This window comes from Trifolium pratense, linkage group LG7 (assembly GCF_020283565.1).
Source record: "Trifolium pratense cultivar HEN17-A07 linkage group LG7, ARS_RC_1.1, whole genome shotgun sequence".
NCBI lineage: Eukaryota > Viridiplantae > Streptophyta > Magnoliopsida > Fabales > Fabaceae > Trifolium > Trifolium pratense.
The window spans coordinates 50523770-50545261 of record NC_060065.1 but is presented as its reverse complement, the minus strand read 5'-3'; the positions used below and the strand labels follow the sequence as shown (position 1 = coordinate 50545261).

The following is a 21492-nucleotide window of genomic DNA, read 5'->3' as shown; positions in this document are numbered from 1 at the left end:
ACTGCGGTAAATCCTGGTCCCAAAAATTTACCATATGTATAATATAAACTCAACTTGCTTGAACATAAAAGGGTTAGAATATTGACATTAAAATGAACACAAATGCAAGAAGTACAAGGAGACTCAACTCATAAACAAGAGGACTGGTATCAGAAATAGCTGCCTTAGTTAGACTATAAACAACCATATTCGCTTGTCATCAGATAAATTTCACATGCTTCTAGTATTAGAGACTATAAACAAGAATTTAATTATTAATTACTTTTTCTTTTTGTCAAATACTCTAATGGTTAAAACTAAATAGATGGATAATGTTTAAATTGGAAAAACTAATTTCGTCAAAACAAAAACCCAAAACTCTCAGTCATGTAGTTAGTTAGTTCTTGCTTCATGAATCGTCGTCTTCAATCTCTTTCCCTACCAATTTCTGTTGCTTCAGCTTCTGTAAGCCAATGGCGTCAATGGTCTCTCTCTCAAACGCAATCGGATTCTCTCACACCACAAAACACAATACCCTTTTTTCAACTTCTCTCTGTAACTCTCTCTCTCTCTCTCTCTCTCTCTCTGTATGTTTACTTTAACAATTTTATTAGTCAATTTCAATATCATAAGTTTGTTCACCAAAGTAAATCCATGTTTTCTTTAGTTTACCAAGCTTTTAGTATTTCAAAAAAATGCTTTTTTTTTTATATTTATATTTGGTCTATTGTTTTGTTTTAATCCTTGCAAAATTTATTCATATTGAAATTGGTCTGGCAATAATGTAGAAGATTTCATTTTAAAATTGGTATATTTGCATAGACTAAAAAGTAAAACATTAATTTCATAGGGACTGAAAGTTTATTTAAACCTGTTTATTATATAGGTAAACTAAACTACAGTTCAAATATGGTTGAAATGAAGACATTTTCGCAGCAAGGTTGTCGAAAAATTGGACATGATCGTAGATGTTTTCGAGTATATGGCCTTTACGGAGGGAGAAAGGAAAATAATGAGAAAAGTGATGATGCAACTTCTAAGGTTAGCTAACTTTGTTTTCTCTTGACTCAATTTTATGTGTAAAATCAATTAGTCATAGGATTATAAATTTTCTTTTGTATCCATCTTTCTCGTAGGATTAATTTGTCATTCACATACAAGGTAATGATTAATTAACATAATTGAGCTTCTTAAAATCTTTATTGGAATAAAACATTAGTCTATGAAATGAATGTTTACAGACACGCCATTTTGGTGTTACGTGTTTGTGTGTCCTACACTGCATAGTCTCTCATGTGACACACTCACGCAACACTCAGATACACCAGTTTGTGTTTTAGCAATGCAAACCCACGTTGTAGAGGGTCCATGTTAGGAAGAAAAAGGGGAAGCTAGCCGAGAATGATGAGGTGGTAGTAGAGAGGAGAATAAGAACGAGCTTTAGTGCGAGGAAACCTTGTTATACGAGGTAAGGTAGTATGAGGAGATAGTGGGCTATGATGAGAATCATCACTGTTAGTCACGGCTAGGGAACTGCATTTTCTCTGTTGGAGCTCAGGCTCAGCTCTGTGGACAGTAGGCCTATAAACCCTTTGGTTTTTTCCTTCTATTTCCACAATACACTATAGCTTGCATATTGGTTCATTTATATCTGCAATCTCTTACTGTTAGTTTTCTGGTTTTTAACAATATCAATTGACAAGCTGATCCTTAGAGCAAAGGGAATTTTGATGATGTAAGAGAGGATTTTTTTTATTTGATTGTAATGACATCTGACTTCTATATACTTTATCCTCGTAAAAAGAAATTGGATTGAAGGACAGAGAGGTAAATAGTCGACTAGTTATACAGACACTAGTCCCATGAGGCTGACACAGAACTGAATCTTTCAAAGCAAATAATTTAGCCACAAGAGGGTAGATGTATATGTTTGTGATGCCTAGCATGATCTTTGTGATGTATATGTTTGTGCCCTTTTATGTTTTTCCAAGCAGAATTAGATGTGGTGTGATTCTTAGCATGATCTTTGTTATGTGAGTGTTTGGGCTCTTTTTATGTTTTTCCAAGCAGAATTGGTTAGCCTTTGGTGTTTTGTTAAGCGTATGTTTGGATGGAGGATTTCGGTGGGGAGCGGAGGACTTATTTTTCTTTTCTAAATTAACGAAGATATATAATGTTTCTAAAAGCAAACTATTTGTGAATGAAATGTTATATGATCATCTAACATGTAATTCTTTAATTTTTCTTTAAATCTCAAATATATAACAAAATATAGACTTAGCCCACCAAAATATAGATTTTTCTTTAAATCTCAAATGTTATATGATGGAGAATTGTGTCACTGGTGAGTTGTACTTTAATGTGAAAATGTTCTTCAACTCCTTGGTATTTCTATATCTATTCATTAATCATTATTCGGATTCGGTGAATTACATTATCAATATCAGTATATTAGTAATTGGTAATTGCGGTGTTGTTTGTTATTAACTTTTAATAAAGTATGATTCTTAGGTAACTCTGTCTGGAAACCAGCAACCCATACGAACAGAAATCACTAAGGCAGCCAAGGAATTGAGACCAGAAGTAAGTAAACAATTAAACTGATCCTGTGATACTGATTATTTATACAGATAGCGCAAACTATGTGGTTGAAAGGGATTGTATGCTTAAAATAATAAACAAATATTCACTTATTCAGAGATACCAGATACAAACTGCTTAACCTAGCATTTTGACCTTTATAAATCGGACCAACTTTTCATTGGGTTTTTTTCATTTGGCCTAAAATGAAAATTGCTTCATTTCATACACATTAACAAAGTGCTTTGTTAAATTGGTTGTCTTTCATAACAAGACAAACCATAATGGACTGACTATTCGATTTTCTTTCGCACCGGTAAAAATCTTGTGCAATAATACTGCAGATGTAGGAAAAAAAATGATGAAAAATAGAAATGTCAAATTCTATCATGTGTCATTAGAGGCATACTTATTTTACAGAATAGATAGATAGAAAGCAAAGTTCTGTTGTTGTGACTCCTTGTGTTTTATTTTGTTATTAGAGAGCAATTCTTTTGCGACCAAACTTCTTATCAACACAACCGATTAAAAGCAAATTAAAATCATTTCATTTCAGCAAGGGCTTTGTGGTATTTTCTTGTTGTTAATTTAATGTATCTCTGAGTTAGCTTTCAATTCGTCATGCCTTTAGAATTTTGGCGTTGTGCCCATGCTAGAATTAGCCTTCTAGAATGGATACAATTTGGCTAGAATTAGATTCAATTCATGAACTCCCATGTATATAACTGTTTGTTTTTTTCCTTTTCCTTCATCTCATCTTTTTAAGCAGCACAGTGGCGGTAAGAATACAAACGAAGTGCCTCAAAATGCTGATTTTCCTCGCCAATATTCAAGAAAGGAGAAAAAGCCTTTTCCGGTTCCCATTGTAGAACTGCGACGGGCAGCTAGAGAGAGGATAAAGAAGATGAAAGATGTGCCAAAGAAAAAACCAATGCCGGCGCCAAAGAATGGATTGCTAGTGAAGAACCTTATACCATATGCATATGATGTGTATAATGCTAGGATCACTTTGATTAATAATTTGAAGAAGCTGCTCAAAGTAGTGCCCGTGCATGCTTGTGGGTAATTATATTATTCCTTCGTATCATCTAGCATACTACTACAAAATTTGATCAAGTAACGGCGGTAATACAGACCGCTGTTGTTTCTGGCTTCATAAGATATTCCAGATACTTAACATAATCAACAAAATTCTTAGACCTGCCAATAAATTTTCTGCATTTCATTTGACTCTTGTACATTATTTTCACTGAATAAACGTAGTTTAATGTCTCGTACTCAAAAACGTGCTTTGATGTCCTTACTCAAGTTGGAAAAATTATGTAGGTGGTGCAGTGAAATCCATGTAGGCCCTGTTGGACATCCATTCAAGTCATGTAAAGGTACACAGGCGAACCGCCGCAACGGCCTTCATGAATGGACAAATGCACATGTAGAAGACATATTAATACCAGTTGACACCTTTCACCTCTATGATCGTCTTGGAAAGCGGATTCCTCATGAAAAGAGATTCTCCATCCCTCGTATTCCAGCAGTGGTTGAGCTCTGCATTCAAGCTGGCGTTGAAATTCCAGAGTTTCCCACAAAAAGGAGAAGAAAGCCAATAATCCGTATTGGGAAGAAGGAATTTGTGGATGCTGATGAAAGTGAACTACCAGATAAAGTCCCAGATAACCCTACAACACCGTTACTAGCTGAAATACCAGATTCCGAAATAGTTGCTCCAGTGAACAAGGAGGAAGTTGTCCACCTTGCCGAGGAAACACTCCAAGCATGGGAACAAATGAGGAGAGGTACCAAGAAACTAATGAGGATGTACCAGGTGAGAGTCTGTGGATATTGCCCTGAAATTCATGTCGGCCCCAGCGGACACAAAGCTCAAAACTGCGGGGCACACAAACATCAACAACGCAATGGGCAGCATGGTTGGCAAGCTGCAGTCATCGATGACTTGATACCGCCGAGATTTGTGTGGCATGTTCCTGATGTAAACGGACCACCACTGGAACGAGAGCTCAGGAATTTCTACGGACAGGCTCCGGCCGTAGTGGAAATGTGCATTCAGGCTGGTGCTGCTTTACCAGAACAATATAAATCAACCATGCGCCTTGATATCGGGATCCCTTCAACTCTTAAAGAAGCAGAAATGGTAGTTTGAGATTATTAAAGTATAAATTGCATGTTGTATGTAGATGGTCAAATTGAATAATGCAGTTGGAAGGGTTTGGAGGGAACCTGTCTGGAAATTTTGTACTTGCTAGACATTGTAAAAATGATTGTTATGCTAAGATTAACCTCAGTTATGAAAAGGCTAGTACTTCGAAATTGTAATGCTTCAAGATCCATGTGTTGTAAAAGTATGACATGGCTTTAATCTAATTTCTAGGTAAAGGTAAATCTTGTAACATTCTTTGAGGATTTTCAAAAATAAAAACCACCAATCTAAGGAATAAAACATAACTTTTTTCATTTGACATGCTCTATGTTAGGCTCGTTTGAAACTATAGAAAGAACATTAAGGGCCTGTTTGTTTCGGCTTTAAAAAAATGAATTTTTTTTGTATTTTTGAAAATAGATTTTTTAAAGCCGATTTTCAAAATATTATAGGTTTTTTTATATTCGTTTTTTCTAAATTGAAACACTAATTTTGACATCATATAACATAAACACACATTATTGAAAATCAAAACATAGTCAAAATCACAATTTTTTCAAAAAATTGTATTTCAAAAATGATTTTTATGAAAATCTATTTGAAATAGCTTCAAAATTAAATGATTTTTCGAAATTTTGATATCCAAAAAAAATTTCAATAAAATGATCAAATACCTAAAATAACATTTTAAGAATAACTATACAAACCAAATTTTCATTTGAAATTTTTATAAAAAGTTTCTTTGTAATTTTTTTTTACACAAAATTATGTAACACTAAAAGAATCTATTTTAAAAAAATCTATAACAAACAGGGTCTTAAGTTATCTAAGGAATAAAACATAACTTTTTTTCATTTTCATTAATTGATTCTAAAGTGTGTCAAAACACTGCATATATAATAGTCGTAATGAATAATAATAACTTAAATGAGCCTAAAGAGTAAAGACCATAAAGTTGAATCTAAACAAACAACGAATAAAATAAAAGTTCAACTCGTAGATTATATATCTGAATTACTTAAATCTATGTTTGGATTGATGGTACATAATGACACGGAGCGGAATGGAATGGAGCGAGACGAAATGGAACATAAACTTCATTCCATTGTTTGGACAATTTTATAAACTTCATTCCATCTCATACACCCCAAATTAGAGGGGAAGAAAAATGAGAGAAAATGATGGAATGAAATACCATCATATACCACTCAATTCCACTCAATTTTAAAGAATTCAAATAATGGAACTTCTTTCCATACTACTATATATCACTTCATTCCATTTTATTCCGCTAATCCAATCAAAGCCTAAGTCTAATTCCATACTCTATCACTCTATCGGATAGTTAATAAAATAACTAAAATAATTGACATAAACTTTCAAAAAATTGACATCTTTTAATTTTAAAGATGTTTTTGTCTATTTGTAAATCTTTACAATTTCGGTGATCAAATTGTTGATATTGTTTCTATAAACATTATGATAGTATTTGCATGATCATGGAAAATGCAATTGGTTTATTCTTATTCTTGTTAACGGATTTGTAATTGCTTAGGACAACCATTTTTTTCTTCTGTTTATGCCTTTATGATGATCAAGTTGAAATAGTAACTTGCAAGTTGCAATTTCTTCAAACGTTATGCAACCATTGTTGTCAAATGTTGACCCAATTAAAGGGATTGACCAATTATATAAAGTGTCACCTTATTTACATATTTAATGTTGTCTTGTCGTGCTTGCCAACTTCCATGTTGAGGGAGATGTACCACTTTCTAAGCAGTGATTAAGGGGCATCGACTTCGAGTTTAAAGACAAAATAACATTCATTCATTCTTTAAACTTTACTTTGAAACATTATTACTCTTTCTCTTGATAAGGTGCATGTATGAATGAAATCCATACATTCTAAAATTGTGAACCGAATAACTCAACTTCAATAGGTAATTAATGAATTCTCTCTAATGACGAGTAGTTCAAGAAAACTCAAATTTTATTTTTTATGAAAATAATTTTTTATTAGATGTTATTTATCTTGATGAACCATACTTATAAGTGGTATTTTTATAGATGATTGTAGTAAGAAAGAAGAGTCTCACTCAAGTATAATAAGACAAAACTATCAAATTTTATGAATGGTGATTGTAATAAGAAATAAGAGTCTCACTCAGTTAGTTAAGTACTCAATCTCCATTTTTTAAAGTAACGGAGACTTGATTCATTTCACACTTGCCACAACATTCTTCCCCATAAGTGTGAATCATTCAATTATTTATGTTCTCTCAAGAAAAAGTTTTTTCAGCCACTCACCGTCTGACCACCCTTTTGTCATAAAAACTTTCGATATAATGAGCCGCTCAAACCTTTCTTCGAAGGGTCGACTCGACCCTGATACCACTGTTGGTGATTAACACATTGGGCGTTGAATATGACTTTGACACCACACTTTCAACCAAAACTTCAAGACATTAGGTTTATAGGTCTTTCACTTATAAAATGTTCAACCTTAACTCTTTCAGCCAATATGGAACTTAACACACTTAACACACACTTGATAGATTTCAACATCTCCCTTCAAATTTGAGTCTCTCTATATTCACAATTCATCACCACTCACTTATTACTCCCTGAACCGAGCTCTAATACCAAAAATTGAAAAAACAATTAGAAAAAATCTCCACACAATAACCAAAAATAAACATAATCTTTCAAACAATAAAATAATCCAAGCTTATAAAAATTCAAAACATTGCAATTTGCAACTAATTAACAGACGGCTTTGAAATAAAATATTCATATAGTAAAAGACAAATAAGTATCCAAAAGCATAATTCATTATAATGTCGGTTTAAAGCAAGAATCAAATCATAATTCTCTATTTAATTATTTCAATTAACCGGCGTAAGAACCGGATATTCATGTGCTTTTTCTTCTTTGCATTTGTATATATATAGTTTACTTTGGTCACACTATGCATTTATATTGAACCTATTGAATTAAATCCTTGATTATTAACATGGGAAATTGTCTTAAAAAAAACCAAATATCATCATCACAAGATCATGAGAATGAAGAAATTACTAAGAGAGTTGAGAAGATGAAGAAAACAAGGAGAGAAGATAACTTGAAGAAGAAGGTAAGGTTCAAAGTACAAGATGATAATAAAAGTGATTATGATGGTAATTCTTCTACAAGTGGCATATTGAGGATTAGGCTTGTAGTGAGTAAGGAAGAGTTGAAAAGGGTGTTGAGTAATAAGAGTATTGAGAATGGTGTTAAGAATACTACTTTGGAGGAGTTGCTAAAAGATATGAAGTTGAAAGATAAAAATGTGTCTAAGATTGAAGAAGTTGATGGGGGATTAAATTCTTGGAGGCCAGATTTAGATAGTATTCCAGAAGATTATTCTATGAAGTAGGTGGTTTTCAATTGTTTTTGGCTAATCCTATATGTAAATAAAGACAATGATTTTATTTATATTATAGTGCATTGAATTCTATATGAACTATAAGTAGGTTCTATTTGACTAGTGCAATAGAAATGTAAAATTGAATGAAGCTTTTGAGCTTGTGATTGTAGTATTTAGTATTATGATCTTATGAAATGAAAATGATTATATTACGATCTCTAAAATCTCATAGGCAAGGGCATAGTTTTAAAAACCGGACCGGCCGGTCTGACCGGTCGGACCGGGAACCGGTGGGGTGGTCGGCTCGGTTAACATGCAAAACCGGTTCTGCTTTAAAACCGTCGAAAACCGCTGTGACCCGGCCGGGTTTATGGTTGAACCGGGAACCGGGTTAACCCACATGCGTGAACCGAACCGGTTTGAAGAGTAAATCAATTATTTCAAAAAAATTCTAAATATGTTGCATATGGAAGTTGAACTCAAGTCACTTAGATACAACAGCATCACTACTACCACTAGGCCACTCACATTTATGTGTTATTCTAAATAACTGAAATATATTTAATACTAGTATATTAGTTATAAAACATCATGGCATGTATTAATAAATACATTGATATTTTTTTCCTTATTATTTTTAATTTAATATATATTCACTGTTTTATTTTAATAAAATATATTAAATTATGTTTTTTTTTTTGGACTTATAAATTATGTTGTTCTACTTAAAAATTATGATATAATAATATTTTTATTGACTAAATTATAATATTATACGGTTAGATATGTGAATCAAAATATAAATAATGATGAAATGAAAAGCTTTTGAGTTTTTTCTTTTAAATATATGAAATTTTATTGAAAAAAGTTTGAAGAAATTTTTTTTAATTAAATTTTATTGTTATGAAATTCAAGTTAATATATTTAAATTTTTTATATAAGTCGGGTCAATAGTCATGCGGTCTGACCAGTGACCCACTGGTTTACCAACCAGTGAACCAGTGACTCAGTGCCTTGACCGGGTCGATCACCGGTCCGGGTTTTAAAATTGCCTTGTATAAAATCTATGGTAGCTAAGGAATCCGACTCAAATTTAGAGAGAGATAGACACAAATTATGTGTTGGATAATAAACAAGATTTTGTCTGTTTGATTAATCCAGTGTTAGGCCAAATTTACTAATAAGCTAGTAAGTCCAAAGAAAGTTCTAGAGATGTGTAGATGTAGTTTTGTAGCTAAAAAAATAGAAAATCATGATGACATATGTCTCGTGTGCGACTTACTTGAATCATTTTAATAACAAATTAAAGTGAGAAAGGGACACCTCTAAAATCCTTATTCAATTTTTTCATAAGAAAAGAATTAAGTAAAGGACAGAGAGGAGTATTGTAAGACTATAATACCAAAGGAAAAGGTGCCAAATGGCTCATCTTACCGAAGCGTATCCACGTAGGAGTTTGCCTCAAAAAAGCAATGGCAAATGGAAGCATTCCAATGAGTCGTTAAGGAGCTTTAGAACCTTTCTCAATAGAGGCAACAGTTGACAAATGGATGTGAGCTTATGAAGGACAGTAAATAAAACCAAAGGTGCAATCTATTTCATCTTCATATGATGATGATGATGATGATGATGATGATGATGACATGCAGAAGACTCCAGCTACGACCAATATAATATAATAGGGGTGTACGTGGGCCGGATTGGGTTGAGTTTGGCCAAAACCAAAACTCAAACCACATATGGTACTCCGGGTTGGGTTTAGTAAAATAACCACCCGTTATAACATTGGGCCGGGTTGGGTAAATCCACTAATTTCCAGGTTTGATTGGGTTGGGTTGTGGGTTACCCAAATTATTTTTCTATTTTTTTTATTAAATATCTAAATATTGAATCATCATAGTGGGTTAGTGAGTTTTTTGGGTTGGGTCCGATTTTACCCGAAACCCGATTTTTTTAATGGGTTTTTCATTTTTAAAATTCATATCCACCCACTTGTCCGACCCAACCCACTTTTTTGGGTTGGGTGAATTTGACCGGGTCGACCGGATTCGCCCAGCCATGTACACCCCTATAATATAATGCAGAAGAGACCTCATATGAGTGCACTGAGATTATGTTTGAAATTATTACGGAAAAAACATAATGAAACTCGTCTGAAATATCATATTTCTTACTTAATCTCAAGAGAAACTTTTGTAAAATAAAATTGTTATACTTTATTCATTTCTAACAAGAATTGTTAGATACTCCCACTTAAAATGTCATAAAAAACTTGATTTCTTTTAAAGAACCTTTGATTATAAAAATAGTATTATAACTTTGTAAAAGTTAACAAATTTAAATTATTATTACAAGGACAAAAATTTCTTGTTCGTTAAGGGAGTAACACTTGCTTAGGCACCAAATAATAGGTATTGGGCATACATACATACTTTAAAAAATTAAAGATAAAGTATGAATTAATATTAAATAATGTGACTAATTTATTAAATATTTACTTTTTCTGTTTTATGTGTGTGACTAAGAAATACTTATTTAGGTTTGTGCCTATATAAGTATTTTTCTAGTCCATGTTAGGGGTGTAACGGTTTGGTTCTTTACAATAAGTTCTTAGCAAATATATCCCTGATTTTACTTTCCTACTGGTATCTTATTGATTTTACATCGGTGCCGGGTCTTGAACCGAGAATCTCAAGGTTGAAGAGTGGAATCCCTATTGATTCCACATCTCCACTCATCCATAGTAGCAACAAAATTAAGTGAAAATATTAATTAATAAAAAAATAAAAAGTTCCTAAAGTGTGCATGTATTTTGAGGCTGGGAGTAGGGAGGATTAGCGACGTATATGAAAAGAATATCCACTGCCTCAGGCGGGGCAGGGATCAAATCAGCTTGTTAAAAAATACAATTGATCCCATTATTCAATGGGCACACTGTTCTCATTATAAGAAATCTAAAATTAATGCACTCAATGTTTACTTACAGGCCTAATATAAACACCTGGAAGTGCCAAAAAATTGCCCTCCTTAAGAAGGGATTATTTCCTACTTAAAGGAAATTATTCTCGTTTGTCACATTTTATTACCACTTGAAAGGTGAACTCGTAGTGGCAATGGCCTTTAATATTTCGCGTCAACAATGACTTCACTGCTTATTAATGAGGTTCCTGATGACATAGGGAAGGATGCCTCCATGGTTAAAGTACTCCAATTCCACCTGAAAATAGAAGGGTGTTAACAAACTGACCCAACGGAAGATATAAATTTCTGAGACAAGTTTTTCGAAACACTGAATATAAATGGCGAAATCCCCAGAAATCCCAATGATGGATCACATTATGATATAGTAAATTGTTGCATCAGCAAAACACACACAATAATCAATGACATGCATCAATTACCTCAGTATCAAAGCGAGCTGTGCAGGTGAAAGATTTTCCGTTATCGGTTGTGACAGTGACGTCTTGGCCAGGCTTTATCTCGCTGATTTTATTTGGAAGGTCAATGGTATAACGTTCGTGACCAGTCAATCCCAAGGTGTCAGCATCCTCGCCAGATTTGAAGCAAAGGGGAATAATACCCATTCCCACCAAATTACTGCGATGAATCCTCTCAAAACTTTTGGATATCACAGCTTTGACTCCCTGTCAAAAAAAATGTAAACATAGTGTCAGGAATGTTGGTATCCCAGATATGCTAAGAAAACCTTATAGACAATCAAATTACAGATATAACAAATGGAGGGACTCACCAATAACATGGGACCCTTGGCAGCCCAATCCCTGGAACTTCCACTGCCGTATTCAGCTCCAGCCAGCACAATGGTGGCATGCCCTGCAGCCTTGTATCTCTAACAAAGGAGAATAAATGCAGGTGATCAGAAACTTAACAGCACTAAAATCAAATGTATGAGAAAAATAAATAGAAATTGCACTGTATGCATTGAAGAACCCAAAATTATAAACTAACGTCCTCAAAGGAATAAGTTCCACTAAACCAAAAGATACAGTTCACAGACCCATATCAGAAAATTAAGCCATGCAACCATTGCAATAATTTGTGAATTGGGATTATTGATTAACTACTTGAATAAGCAAGAACTAATAGTTTATACGTTCACAGACACAAGAAATCACAACTTAATGTGCATTTTTCTTCAAATGAAAAGTTGCATCATAAGATTAAACTTTGGAAAGCAATTTAGGAAAGGCCATTGAAACATATGGAAAGAAAAAAAAACTATGTACAAAATCAGTAATAAAAAGCATGCCCTGGTTGTTTAGTGCATAACTCACCTCTGCTGCATCAAAAACAAAAAGCTTCTCCCCTGTTGGAACGTGAACCGTTTTTGGGCCCACTTCCCCATTCAAGAGCTTGTTTACAATACGTATGTTGGCAAACGTTCCCCTGGACATAACTTCATCGTTGCCACGACGGCTTCCATAAGAGTTGAAGTCTTTCCTTTCCACCCCGCGCTGGACAAGGTATTGTGCAGCAGGACTGTCCTTGTTAATGTTTCCAGCAGGAGAAATGTGATCAGTTGTTATGCTGTCACCAAAGTTCAGCAGGCAATAGGCATCTTTCACACCATGAGGTCCAGGAGGATCCATGGTCATGTCCTTGAAGTATGGAGGCTCGTGAATATATGTTGAGTTGGGGTCCCATGAGTACAGCTTCTCAGCAGGAACTTGTAGTTCGTTCCACATAGGATTACCCTTGGTAATAGATTCATATGTTTTTCGGAACATGTCAGGTAACACACTGGATTGGACAGTCTACGAATCAAACAAACCAAAGTTAATTTTGCTGTGCACATGGCCAAATCTCAACAAGTAATTTAACATGATTGTAAAAGCAGGCATTATTCACCTGTGCAATTTCTTCTGTGGATGGCCAAATATCCCTCAAGTAGACATTCTTGCCGTCCTTACCTGTCCCCAATGGCTCCTTTTCAAAGTCAATGTCAACCTGGAAAGTTGACCAAAAGGTAAGAGGTGAAGGTTAAAATTAAAAAGCACTTGGAGAAGAAAAATTTATCTTAGATATATTCTCAATCTAAATTTCATCAGCTTATTTTAAAAAAAGAAAGAAAAAAAATCAACCTTAAATGGAATAGTAAATATAGTTTTTAGTCAGGCGAATATTCAAGCAATTTTTTATTCAAAAACAGGGAGAAATGTTCAAGCAACTGGGACTAAGGTAATATTTGAAGGAGAGAATTTTAAAAATTAATAAAAAGAAATGTAGATGTGTCGAATGCATTGAATTCAGCTCAAGTCCAAATACATTACAGCATGAAGCTGAACACATAAAAGAACAGGGTGGGCATAAAATAACTAACAATAACAATATCAATGCTTGTGATTAGCCTCCAATAATTTTAACACATGTCAGTTTTGTTTTATCTTACCAAGTCCTTCACTCCGTGGCAATAATAATCTTTGAAGCAGTAATAGAAATAAGGGGAAAAAAAGAATATGGAAGAAACAAAAACTTAAAACCTGTAATGTATTATATATTATACACATTTTAAATATGAATTAGGCATACATACCGTGCCAGCAAGAGCATAAGCAACAACCAAAGGAGGTGAGGCGAGATAGTTAGCACGGGTCAAGGGATGCACTCGGCCCTCAAAATTACGGTTCCCTGACAGCACAGCAGACGCTACTATGTCTGCATAAAACCATACAATAATTCAATCAACACAGCAATGTTAAAGTAGAATATAATTAGCGGGTTATATACAACTTGCAAACAAGGGGGGAAAAAACGAGTAAGACATGCATAAAAATTGGCTTTGGATATAGACATTATATTTCATATGATCTTTAAGATACCATTTTCTGAGATAGCAGCAGAAACTGATTGGTCTAGATCCCCTGAATTGCCGATACATGTGGTACAACCAAATCCAACAATATTGAAACCCTGTTCATTTAGATACTTTTGTAGGCCACTGCAAAAATTAAATAAACAAATCCAAATTTAGTATACATCTTTGCAAAATTGTGGAGACTGCAAAGGTAAATTACATTATAAATAAGTTTATACAATACAAATTACATGATTAATGATCTAATTTTAATAAGTGTGAAATACCTCTGAATTAGGTATTTGGTAACAACTCCTGAACCAGGAGCAAGACTTGTTTTTACCCAAGGCTTAACCTGATAAACAGTGAAAACATATACAATTACAATCAAGATGAGGACAGCATAAAAGGAATACAATTTGTCTTTTTTTATTAGTGGCAGGAAAAGAGGAGCAGATCAAAGGAAAGATGTGTTGAAAAACAGCAGCAACTTTAGTACATGATTATATCAGTGACTAACCTTCAACCCTAAGTCATGAGCCTTCTTTGCAACAAGACCAGCCCCAAGCATAACACTTGGGTTTGATGTATTTGTACAACTTGTGATTGCAGCAATCACAACGCTGCCATGTTTAAGCTCAGCTGGCTGCCCATGGAAATCAAATTTTGCAACTTTGCCTTGTGCTTCTTTTGGTATAGCAAATCCCTGTATTCAAAGCAAACATTAAAGATGATTACATTGATGCATGTTTTGTGCTTTCAAATGAGTGATCTATCCTCAAGTTGGAGGTCAATAACTTGAAACAATCAGAAGTACTAGTATTAGAAAAGGGATGTGTTTATTGCACTCAAATTATTATAATGCTTTCTTAAATCCTGGGACAGTGATCATAGAAAGTGAGAAAGATACCAGAGATAGAACTAATCTTCTGGAAATTGGACTGACTTACAGACCGGAAGTCAGTCACTTTATATCCCATTTGATAGAAGGTAATTTCTTTTCACTTGACATAATGTTGTTTTGATTATTCAAGTTTACAGAAAGGAAAAAAAAAACACTTTTACTTTTCCGAACAGTGAACCAAAGATACCAGAGATAGAACTAATCTTCTGGAAATTGGACTGACTTCAAGACCGGAAGTCAGTCACTTTATATCCCATTTGATAGAAGGTAATTTCTTTTCACTTGACATAATGTTGTTTTGATTATTCAAGTTTGCAGAAAGGAAAGAAAAGAAAAAGCACTTTTACTTTTCCGAAAAGTGAACCAAAGATACAAAAAATTTAACGTGGCTTTGTGATGATCATCTCAGATATATTAGTATGCTCGTCAGTGCAGACAAACACATACAAAACCATGCGAAAGTTATCCTGTTTAGCATATTCTCACAAAAACAACCATGTCATATGGGCAGACAATATTGTTTTTGCTTATTGAGAACTAACATAAGATATGATAATCAAGAATTAAAACATCTTTTCTTGACATGAAAAAAAGAAGTTTGAATATCATGTCATTACTGACCTTAAATCCCACTTTGTTATCAAGACAAGCACGCCAATCGGCCTTCATTTCTTTCAAAGGCACACGATCATGAGGTCTGGCATGAGTATCATTTAGCAATGAATTATTACATGGATGATAAAATAGAAACTTCAAAAGTCAAATTAAACTATAAGGAAGTGTACAAGAGGGCAGTGTCTTACCTCTTTGGTCCAGAGATACATGGTTCGACTTCATCGAGATTCAATTCAAGATAGGATGAATAAGCTCTGTCTTGTTGAGGCTGAATTAATGGAATACAAATCAGCATTCCCCTAATATATACATGTTTGTTTTGTACAAATGGAGTGTATATTCAACTAGTATTACCTCATTATAGTCGACAAACAACTTGTTTGCCCTGAGATAGGACTCTATCATTTCCACCTACATTCGAACAAAGTTGAATGTCAAGTGGTCATATAAGCATTTCACACTATTGGAAAACAATAATGAGCTGATACTCACAGTCTCGTCACTTCTTCCGGTTAGTTTGAGGTATTGTAATGTTACATGATCTACGGGGAAGAAACCCATGGTTGCTCCATATTCAGGAGACATATTGGCAATGGTAGCCCTGTCAGCTAATGATAATTCACCCATACCATTGCCTAGATAAAAGAATCCGTGAAACCAGGTAAATAGACAAGTACAGGCTAAAAATAAGGAGGAAATGAAATACAAGAGAACTTGATTACCATAAAATTCAACGAATTTCCCTACAACACCATGTTTCCTAAGAATTTGTGTGACGGTTAGAACCAAGTCAGTTGCTGTAACACCATTGCGCAATTTCCCAGACAACTTGAACCCAACAACACCAGGTAATACCATGCTCATAGGCTGTCATTATCATATAGCACACAATATTAGTATCACTGCTGTAACTAAACTACAGCACGTGCTGCTTTTGCACAAACTATACAAACATGTAATTCTAATGAATGATCTGTAAGCATTCATTATCAAAATTCATAAGCAAATTTACCTGGCCAAGCATCGCTGCCTCTGCTTCAATACCTCCAACACCCCATCCAGCAACTCCAAGCCCATCGATCATAGTTGTATGTGAATCGGTCCCAACCACACTGTCAGGATAGAGTAACCCCTCATTGTTGAAAACAACTCGTCCAAGATATTCGAGATTGACCTAGAATTCAAGACATCATAAGTTCCAGTACCAATGAACAAAAAAAATGGTGATGAAAAAAATTTCTGTGGCATAATCTATATGCCTGATTCTGAACTTACCTGGTGTACTATACCAGAACCAGGAGGAACAACTAGCATATTACGGAAAGCAGTTGATCCCCATTTAAGAAAAGAAAATCTCTCCTTGTTTCTCTGGAACTCAAGCTCCATATTAGCCTGAACTGCATTCTCTGACCTTGCTACATCAACTTGAACTGAATGATCAACGACAAGATCAACGGGAACCTAGCAACAAGTATTGACAGTCTCAGAGCCACTTATACTAAAGAAAAAGCAAATATAACATGTAATGGAAAATAAGGCCTTGCTTATTTCCTCCATTATATGATAACTGGATACAGCGGATTTTAAGTTTAAACCTATGTTTTTCAATTACAAAAACTTAGAAGAAATAGGTCTAATATGATTTATCTTTAAGTGAAAATAAGTTCAAACATGTACTATACAGTTTCATCAAAAAGAAAAATCCTACACAGATAATTCCAATCTGATTTATAAGAGTGTCGGTATCAGTCTCATCTTATCTCTCTTATTTAATAATTTCAGAATCAACTCCAGAAACAATATTTCACCTTGGAATAAGTTCGAAATCAAATTCTATACATAACCAAATACCAATTTGACCTAACAAACATTGAATCAAGAATTGGTTTTAACTTGAACACTTCTGAACCATTTTCTTCCTTAGCAAACTCCACCAAAAACTGTTTTGATAGTAAATTAGCACAGCTAAATATTTTGGCAAATAGTCTTTAGATAACATGTTTATCAATCACCGTTCTTGTCTCTATCAATTTCAGAACCTTACAGTGGCAAAGCAAACTTTTGTGGGACAATTAGTAATACATGATTCATGAAACTCAACTTTAGATGCATAAAATATATAACTGTCACAGACAGAAGTAACAAATAACTATCATTTAAAGGAATGAGTCAGTCAATAATGCTATTAATGCATAACTAAACTTTTGAAATCACTTTGGTGATTACCATAAAAAGAAGTCCAATATAACAAAAGCACGAGAAGGAAATAAAATGATGTATACCAAAGGATTGATTTTATTAGAATCACTGCCAAGCTTATTCATAGCATCACGCATGACAGCCAGATCAACTACAGCTGGGACTCCAGTAAAATCCTGGGAACAGGAATAAGAACAGGTTAAAGTTAGAATGTCTATTACTTAATATCACACATCACACATTAAAGAATCGTGATAACAACTCCTTCGCTGCACCAACAATTGAACTCGGTACCTGCAGGAGAACACGAGCAGGCTTGAAAGGGATCTCAACTTGCTTTACAGCAGTTTTTTCCCAGTCAAGAATCTTTTCAACATCTTCTTTAGTAACTTGGAAATTGTCACAATTACGAATTGCAGATTCAAGGAGAATTCTGATAGAGTAAGGTAACCTATCTGCATACACCACAAAGTTAACAGTAACAACATCAGCAACTGAAGTAGAAACAACAAAAATGTGCTATACTACTATTAGAAAGGATAAAGGACAGACTAGTCCTTCATCAGGACGATAATAATTTATCAAAATCAACAATATCACACATTTCAACCAAAATTCTTGTAAATAATAACAACAGCTCAATTCAAACAACAAAACAAAAGCCAAACTAAGCTTGAAAATTACCAATTCTCGGGTCTTTGAGAGAAGGAAGACTATAGAACTTTCCAAATTCACCGCCGCCAGGCTTGGGGAGACTTGTCAAGTTTCCTTTGAAAGGATTTTCACCAGCTACAACAACAAATACAGTATATATATTAAACAACCACTCAAAACACGAAATTCACCACCAAATATTATTAATCACAAATCAAACAACAAATCACAAAACTATACAAATCCGAATAAAATTTAAATCAAACTTCACGAATCCACGATCCTCTCATATCAACCAAAATCTCTGCATAAGCATAACGTTAACGTCCTAATCATTCTTTCTCTATTCCTAATTGCATAATCGATACTAAAATATAAGATTCCAAAAATTTAATTAAAAAAAAAAACAGAAATGAACGATTCAGCGATGATTCAATTAGATCAATCAAAACGAATCAGTACCGGAGGTGGCGATTTTGCGGTGAAACTGTTCGATGAAAGGAGCGACGGCTCTGATCTGAGGACGGAGAGAGAAAGGAGATCTCCAAAGGACGCCATGGCTCCAACGGTTGACGGTGGAACGGGCGGCGTTAGCGGCGGCGGATGAGGAAAAAGCAGGAGATCGAACGGGAGAAGAACGAGCGAGAGGTGAAGAGAAGGTTCTAGAAAGAGGGAATAGTTTGGACCTTGTTGCTCTGAGAGAAGCCATGATGATGGCGCAATCAGAAATGCATACGAGAGAGAGTGTGTTTGTGTGATGTGTTTTTGAAGAGAAAAAATGAAAGTGGCGTGTGGTGAATGAGCGTGAAACTAGGGCTGCGTGCTTTTTTTATTTATGTACTTATATGGTTCTAGAAAAGAAAGAAAAAAAATAGTACACAATTTGGTTTTTGCATTTGAGTGGCTGCGTTAAGACTGGGATTGGAAAGAATGGTAGTGGTTTTTTATTGGTACCGTTTACCCCGTGGCCCGTGGATGTTTCTATTTTCTGACCACTTGATTAACAAACTAATACTAAAATATTACTCATCACCAATCATTGCAAACACAAATTGTGCAAAAAAAAATATTTGTATTATTTTCCATAAGTTCCACTTCTAGCTCAATCTCAATCGGTCAATATTGTTAGTTTGAATATCTTGGTTCGATTTCGGTATTTCATGTTTATAATTCAGTTGGTAGGAACATAATACGTAAGTAGTGGGGTTCGAACTTGATACTCTCATTTATTCAGATTAAAATAAGAAATTCTAATTACACCAAATGAAATAGAGGAAAAATTACACCAAAAAAAAAATAAAATAAAATAAGAAATTCTAATTATTTAACTATTTGGCTAAAAAAATTATAAGCAAAATTGAATCGATCTATTTGGTTCAAAATTTAGATCAAAACATAACTTTTGTAGAACAATTGACTTTATCATAGTTGGGTTTTTAGGTGTTTGTCAAAATGAAAATTTGAATTTAATCTTTGAGGGCTGACTTTTTGTATGAGAAATAAAATGTTTGTCCCACGCCCAAATGCCTCTGTGACATCAAGATATATAAAGAAAATAAAAAGAAAGAATGATATTATAAAAGTTATATGTTGGTGAAACTTGGAAAAAAAAAAGATAGAGACCAACGAGTGTATGAATGAAATTTAGTAGTGTCCAAACATATAAGAGTTGTTATTGAAATTGAGTTTTTTTTTTTTTTTTCTCAAGTAATTTATTTGTTAGAATTTCATTCAAAGTAAAGGGAAAGAATTCTCTCCAGTGGATAATCCATTAGATTTTCTTCAGTTTCAATCTTAACCACTAAATCCTCTTCTCTCTTCTTTTTATATTTTTTAATTTTTTTATTGGATGGCCTAGATCCCACTAGAGGGACTACTCACGGGAGACAATCCACTCCCTAAAGTAAATAAGTGGATGTATGAGATTCGAATCTCGAGTCTTGACTCCTACGTATAAAATATGACATCTTTATCAACTAAGTTGAGTTTATGCATGTTGAGTTTTATCACCCTAGAATGTTTTATTTATTTTTTATGAGAAAAATAATTAATTAGATCAGGTGACAAATAGGCTAATGGGGGATATCATCTTTATTTCAAATTTAAAATGGAATTTACGTATAACATAACAATTACGAATAAATTAAGTCACAATATTAGTACTAATATATTGTTAAGTATCGAAATGTCGATATGTAAATTTATTAAAACTTTACTTTTTTTTTTTTTTTTTGAGAATTATTAAAACTTTACTAGTATTAGTATATTAGTAATTCATACGAGTACATCATAATATTCTTTACAAAATATTGATTAATTATTGCAATATAATATAATATTGATAATTATATAATCAACTTTATCAACTTCAAAAGAGAATATAGTTTTGCCATTTCAAAGAAAAAGATAATATAGTTTTTACAAAGAACAAAACATATTGTTATTTTCAAGTGGTGTCCATGTGATCAAGTTGTATATATAGTTTAATTATTTTCCATCCCCTAACAAAGAAACTTCTCATGGTGAGCTGCAACTATATCATTGCTCAAGTGCACATTCTCTATTAGCTTCATTCCACGTTTACACTTATCATAATATTCAACGCAAGGAATAATTCTTTTTTATTTATATTTTTGTATTATTCGTGTATTTATTCAGTTTATAGTAATGACATTGAGAGTGAGAATCGCAAGAGAAGCACTAGATGTGGCTCATGTCGAGTGTCACCCACCACATCTGTGCGGAAACCATGCATCATACGTTAACCGTTGAAAGTAAAATAGGAGTGAAGGGAATTGGATTTCATGCTGTAAAATTTCACACAGTTTTGACGATGTAATTGATCACAGTCATCCGATTAAAATTGAGTGATTGAGATTTTAAACTGTGGAAAATTATAGAATCCGTGTTGCATGATTGAAACCGTCCGATTACAGATCAACGGTCCAGATTTAAAACAGCGGCTAACTGCGTAATTTTATTACTGTAGGAAATCCATATCCGGAATGAAGCACCTTGGTTGCACTGTATAATATTTTAGTTTCTTTTTGTTTGTCTGAAAAGGTTTTTGAAAAGAACCAAATAAATATTCGGCCACCGAAGGAGACGGATAATATTCCATGGTAGGTGTAGACACCACACATAAACATGGATGATTCCCAATAGTTTCAGAATTTTTATTTTCA

The 21492-nt window shown here is 33.8% G+C and overlaps 3 protein-coding genes across 6 annotated transcripts; 2 read left to right on the top strand and 1 right to left on the bottom strand.

Annotated features, from left to right (window-relative positions):
* Positions 1-308: 308 nt before the first annotated feature.
* On the top strand, positions 309-4938 carry LOC123898878 (APO protein 2, chloroplastic-like). 3 transcript variants are annotated; one of them, XM_045949902.1, is made up of 5 exons: positions 309-534; positions 866-1020; positions 2491-2562; positions 3329-3621; positions 3886-4938. In XM_045949902.1, exons 1-5 carry the CDS (start codon positions 453-455, stop codon positions 4715-4717), a joined length of 1434 nt encoding a protein of 477 aa, XP_045805858.1. In that variant the 5' UTR covers positions 309-452; the 3' UTR covers positions 4718-4938. The 3 variants fall into 3 exon arrangements, with proteins under 3 accessions (XP_045805858.1, XP_045805857.1, XP_045805859.1); XM_045949901.1 differs by having other exon boundaries at positions 3326-3621; XM_045949903.1 differs by lacking the exon at positions 2491-2562.
* A 2732-nt stretch (positions 4939-7670) lies between these two features.
* LOC123899003 lies at positions 7671-8325 on the top strand. The gene has a single exon (XM_045950058.1). It carries the CDS (start codon positions 7728-7730, stop codon positions 8127-8129), a length of 402 nt encoding a protein of 133 aa, XP_045806014.1. The 5' UTR covers positions 7671-7727; the 3' UTR covers positions 8130-8325.
* Positions 8326-10967: 2642 nt separating this feature from the next.
* LOC123897509 (aconitate hydratase, cytoplasmic-like) lies at positions 10968-19290 on the bottom strand. 2 transcript variants are annotated; one of them, XM_045948184.1, is made up of 20 exons: positions 18770-19290; positions 18338-18442; positions 17948-18108; positions 17737-17829; positions 16730-16915; positions 16467-16628; positions 16177-16321; positions 15947-16089; positions 15809-15865; positions 15643-15722; positions 15461-15536; positions 14456-14641; positions 14223-14290; positions 13961-14079; positions 13675-13796; positions 12990-13088; positions 12416-12895; positions 11872-11970; positions 11522-11764; positions 10968-11337 (listed from the first exon to the last, which is right to left on the bottom strand). In XM_045948184.1, the coding sequence occupies exons 1-20, from the start codon at positions 19014-19016 to the stop codon at positions 11266-11268; spliced, it is 2943 nt and encodes a 980-aa protein (XP_045804140.1). In that variant the 5' UTR covers positions 19017-19290; the 3' UTR covers positions 10968-11265. The 2 variants fall into 2 exon arrangements, with proteins under 2 accessions (XP_045804140.1, XP_045804139.1); XM_045948183.1 differs by having other exon boundaries at positions 15947-16321; positions 18770-19191.
* Positions 19291-21492: the final 2202 nt, after the last annotated feature.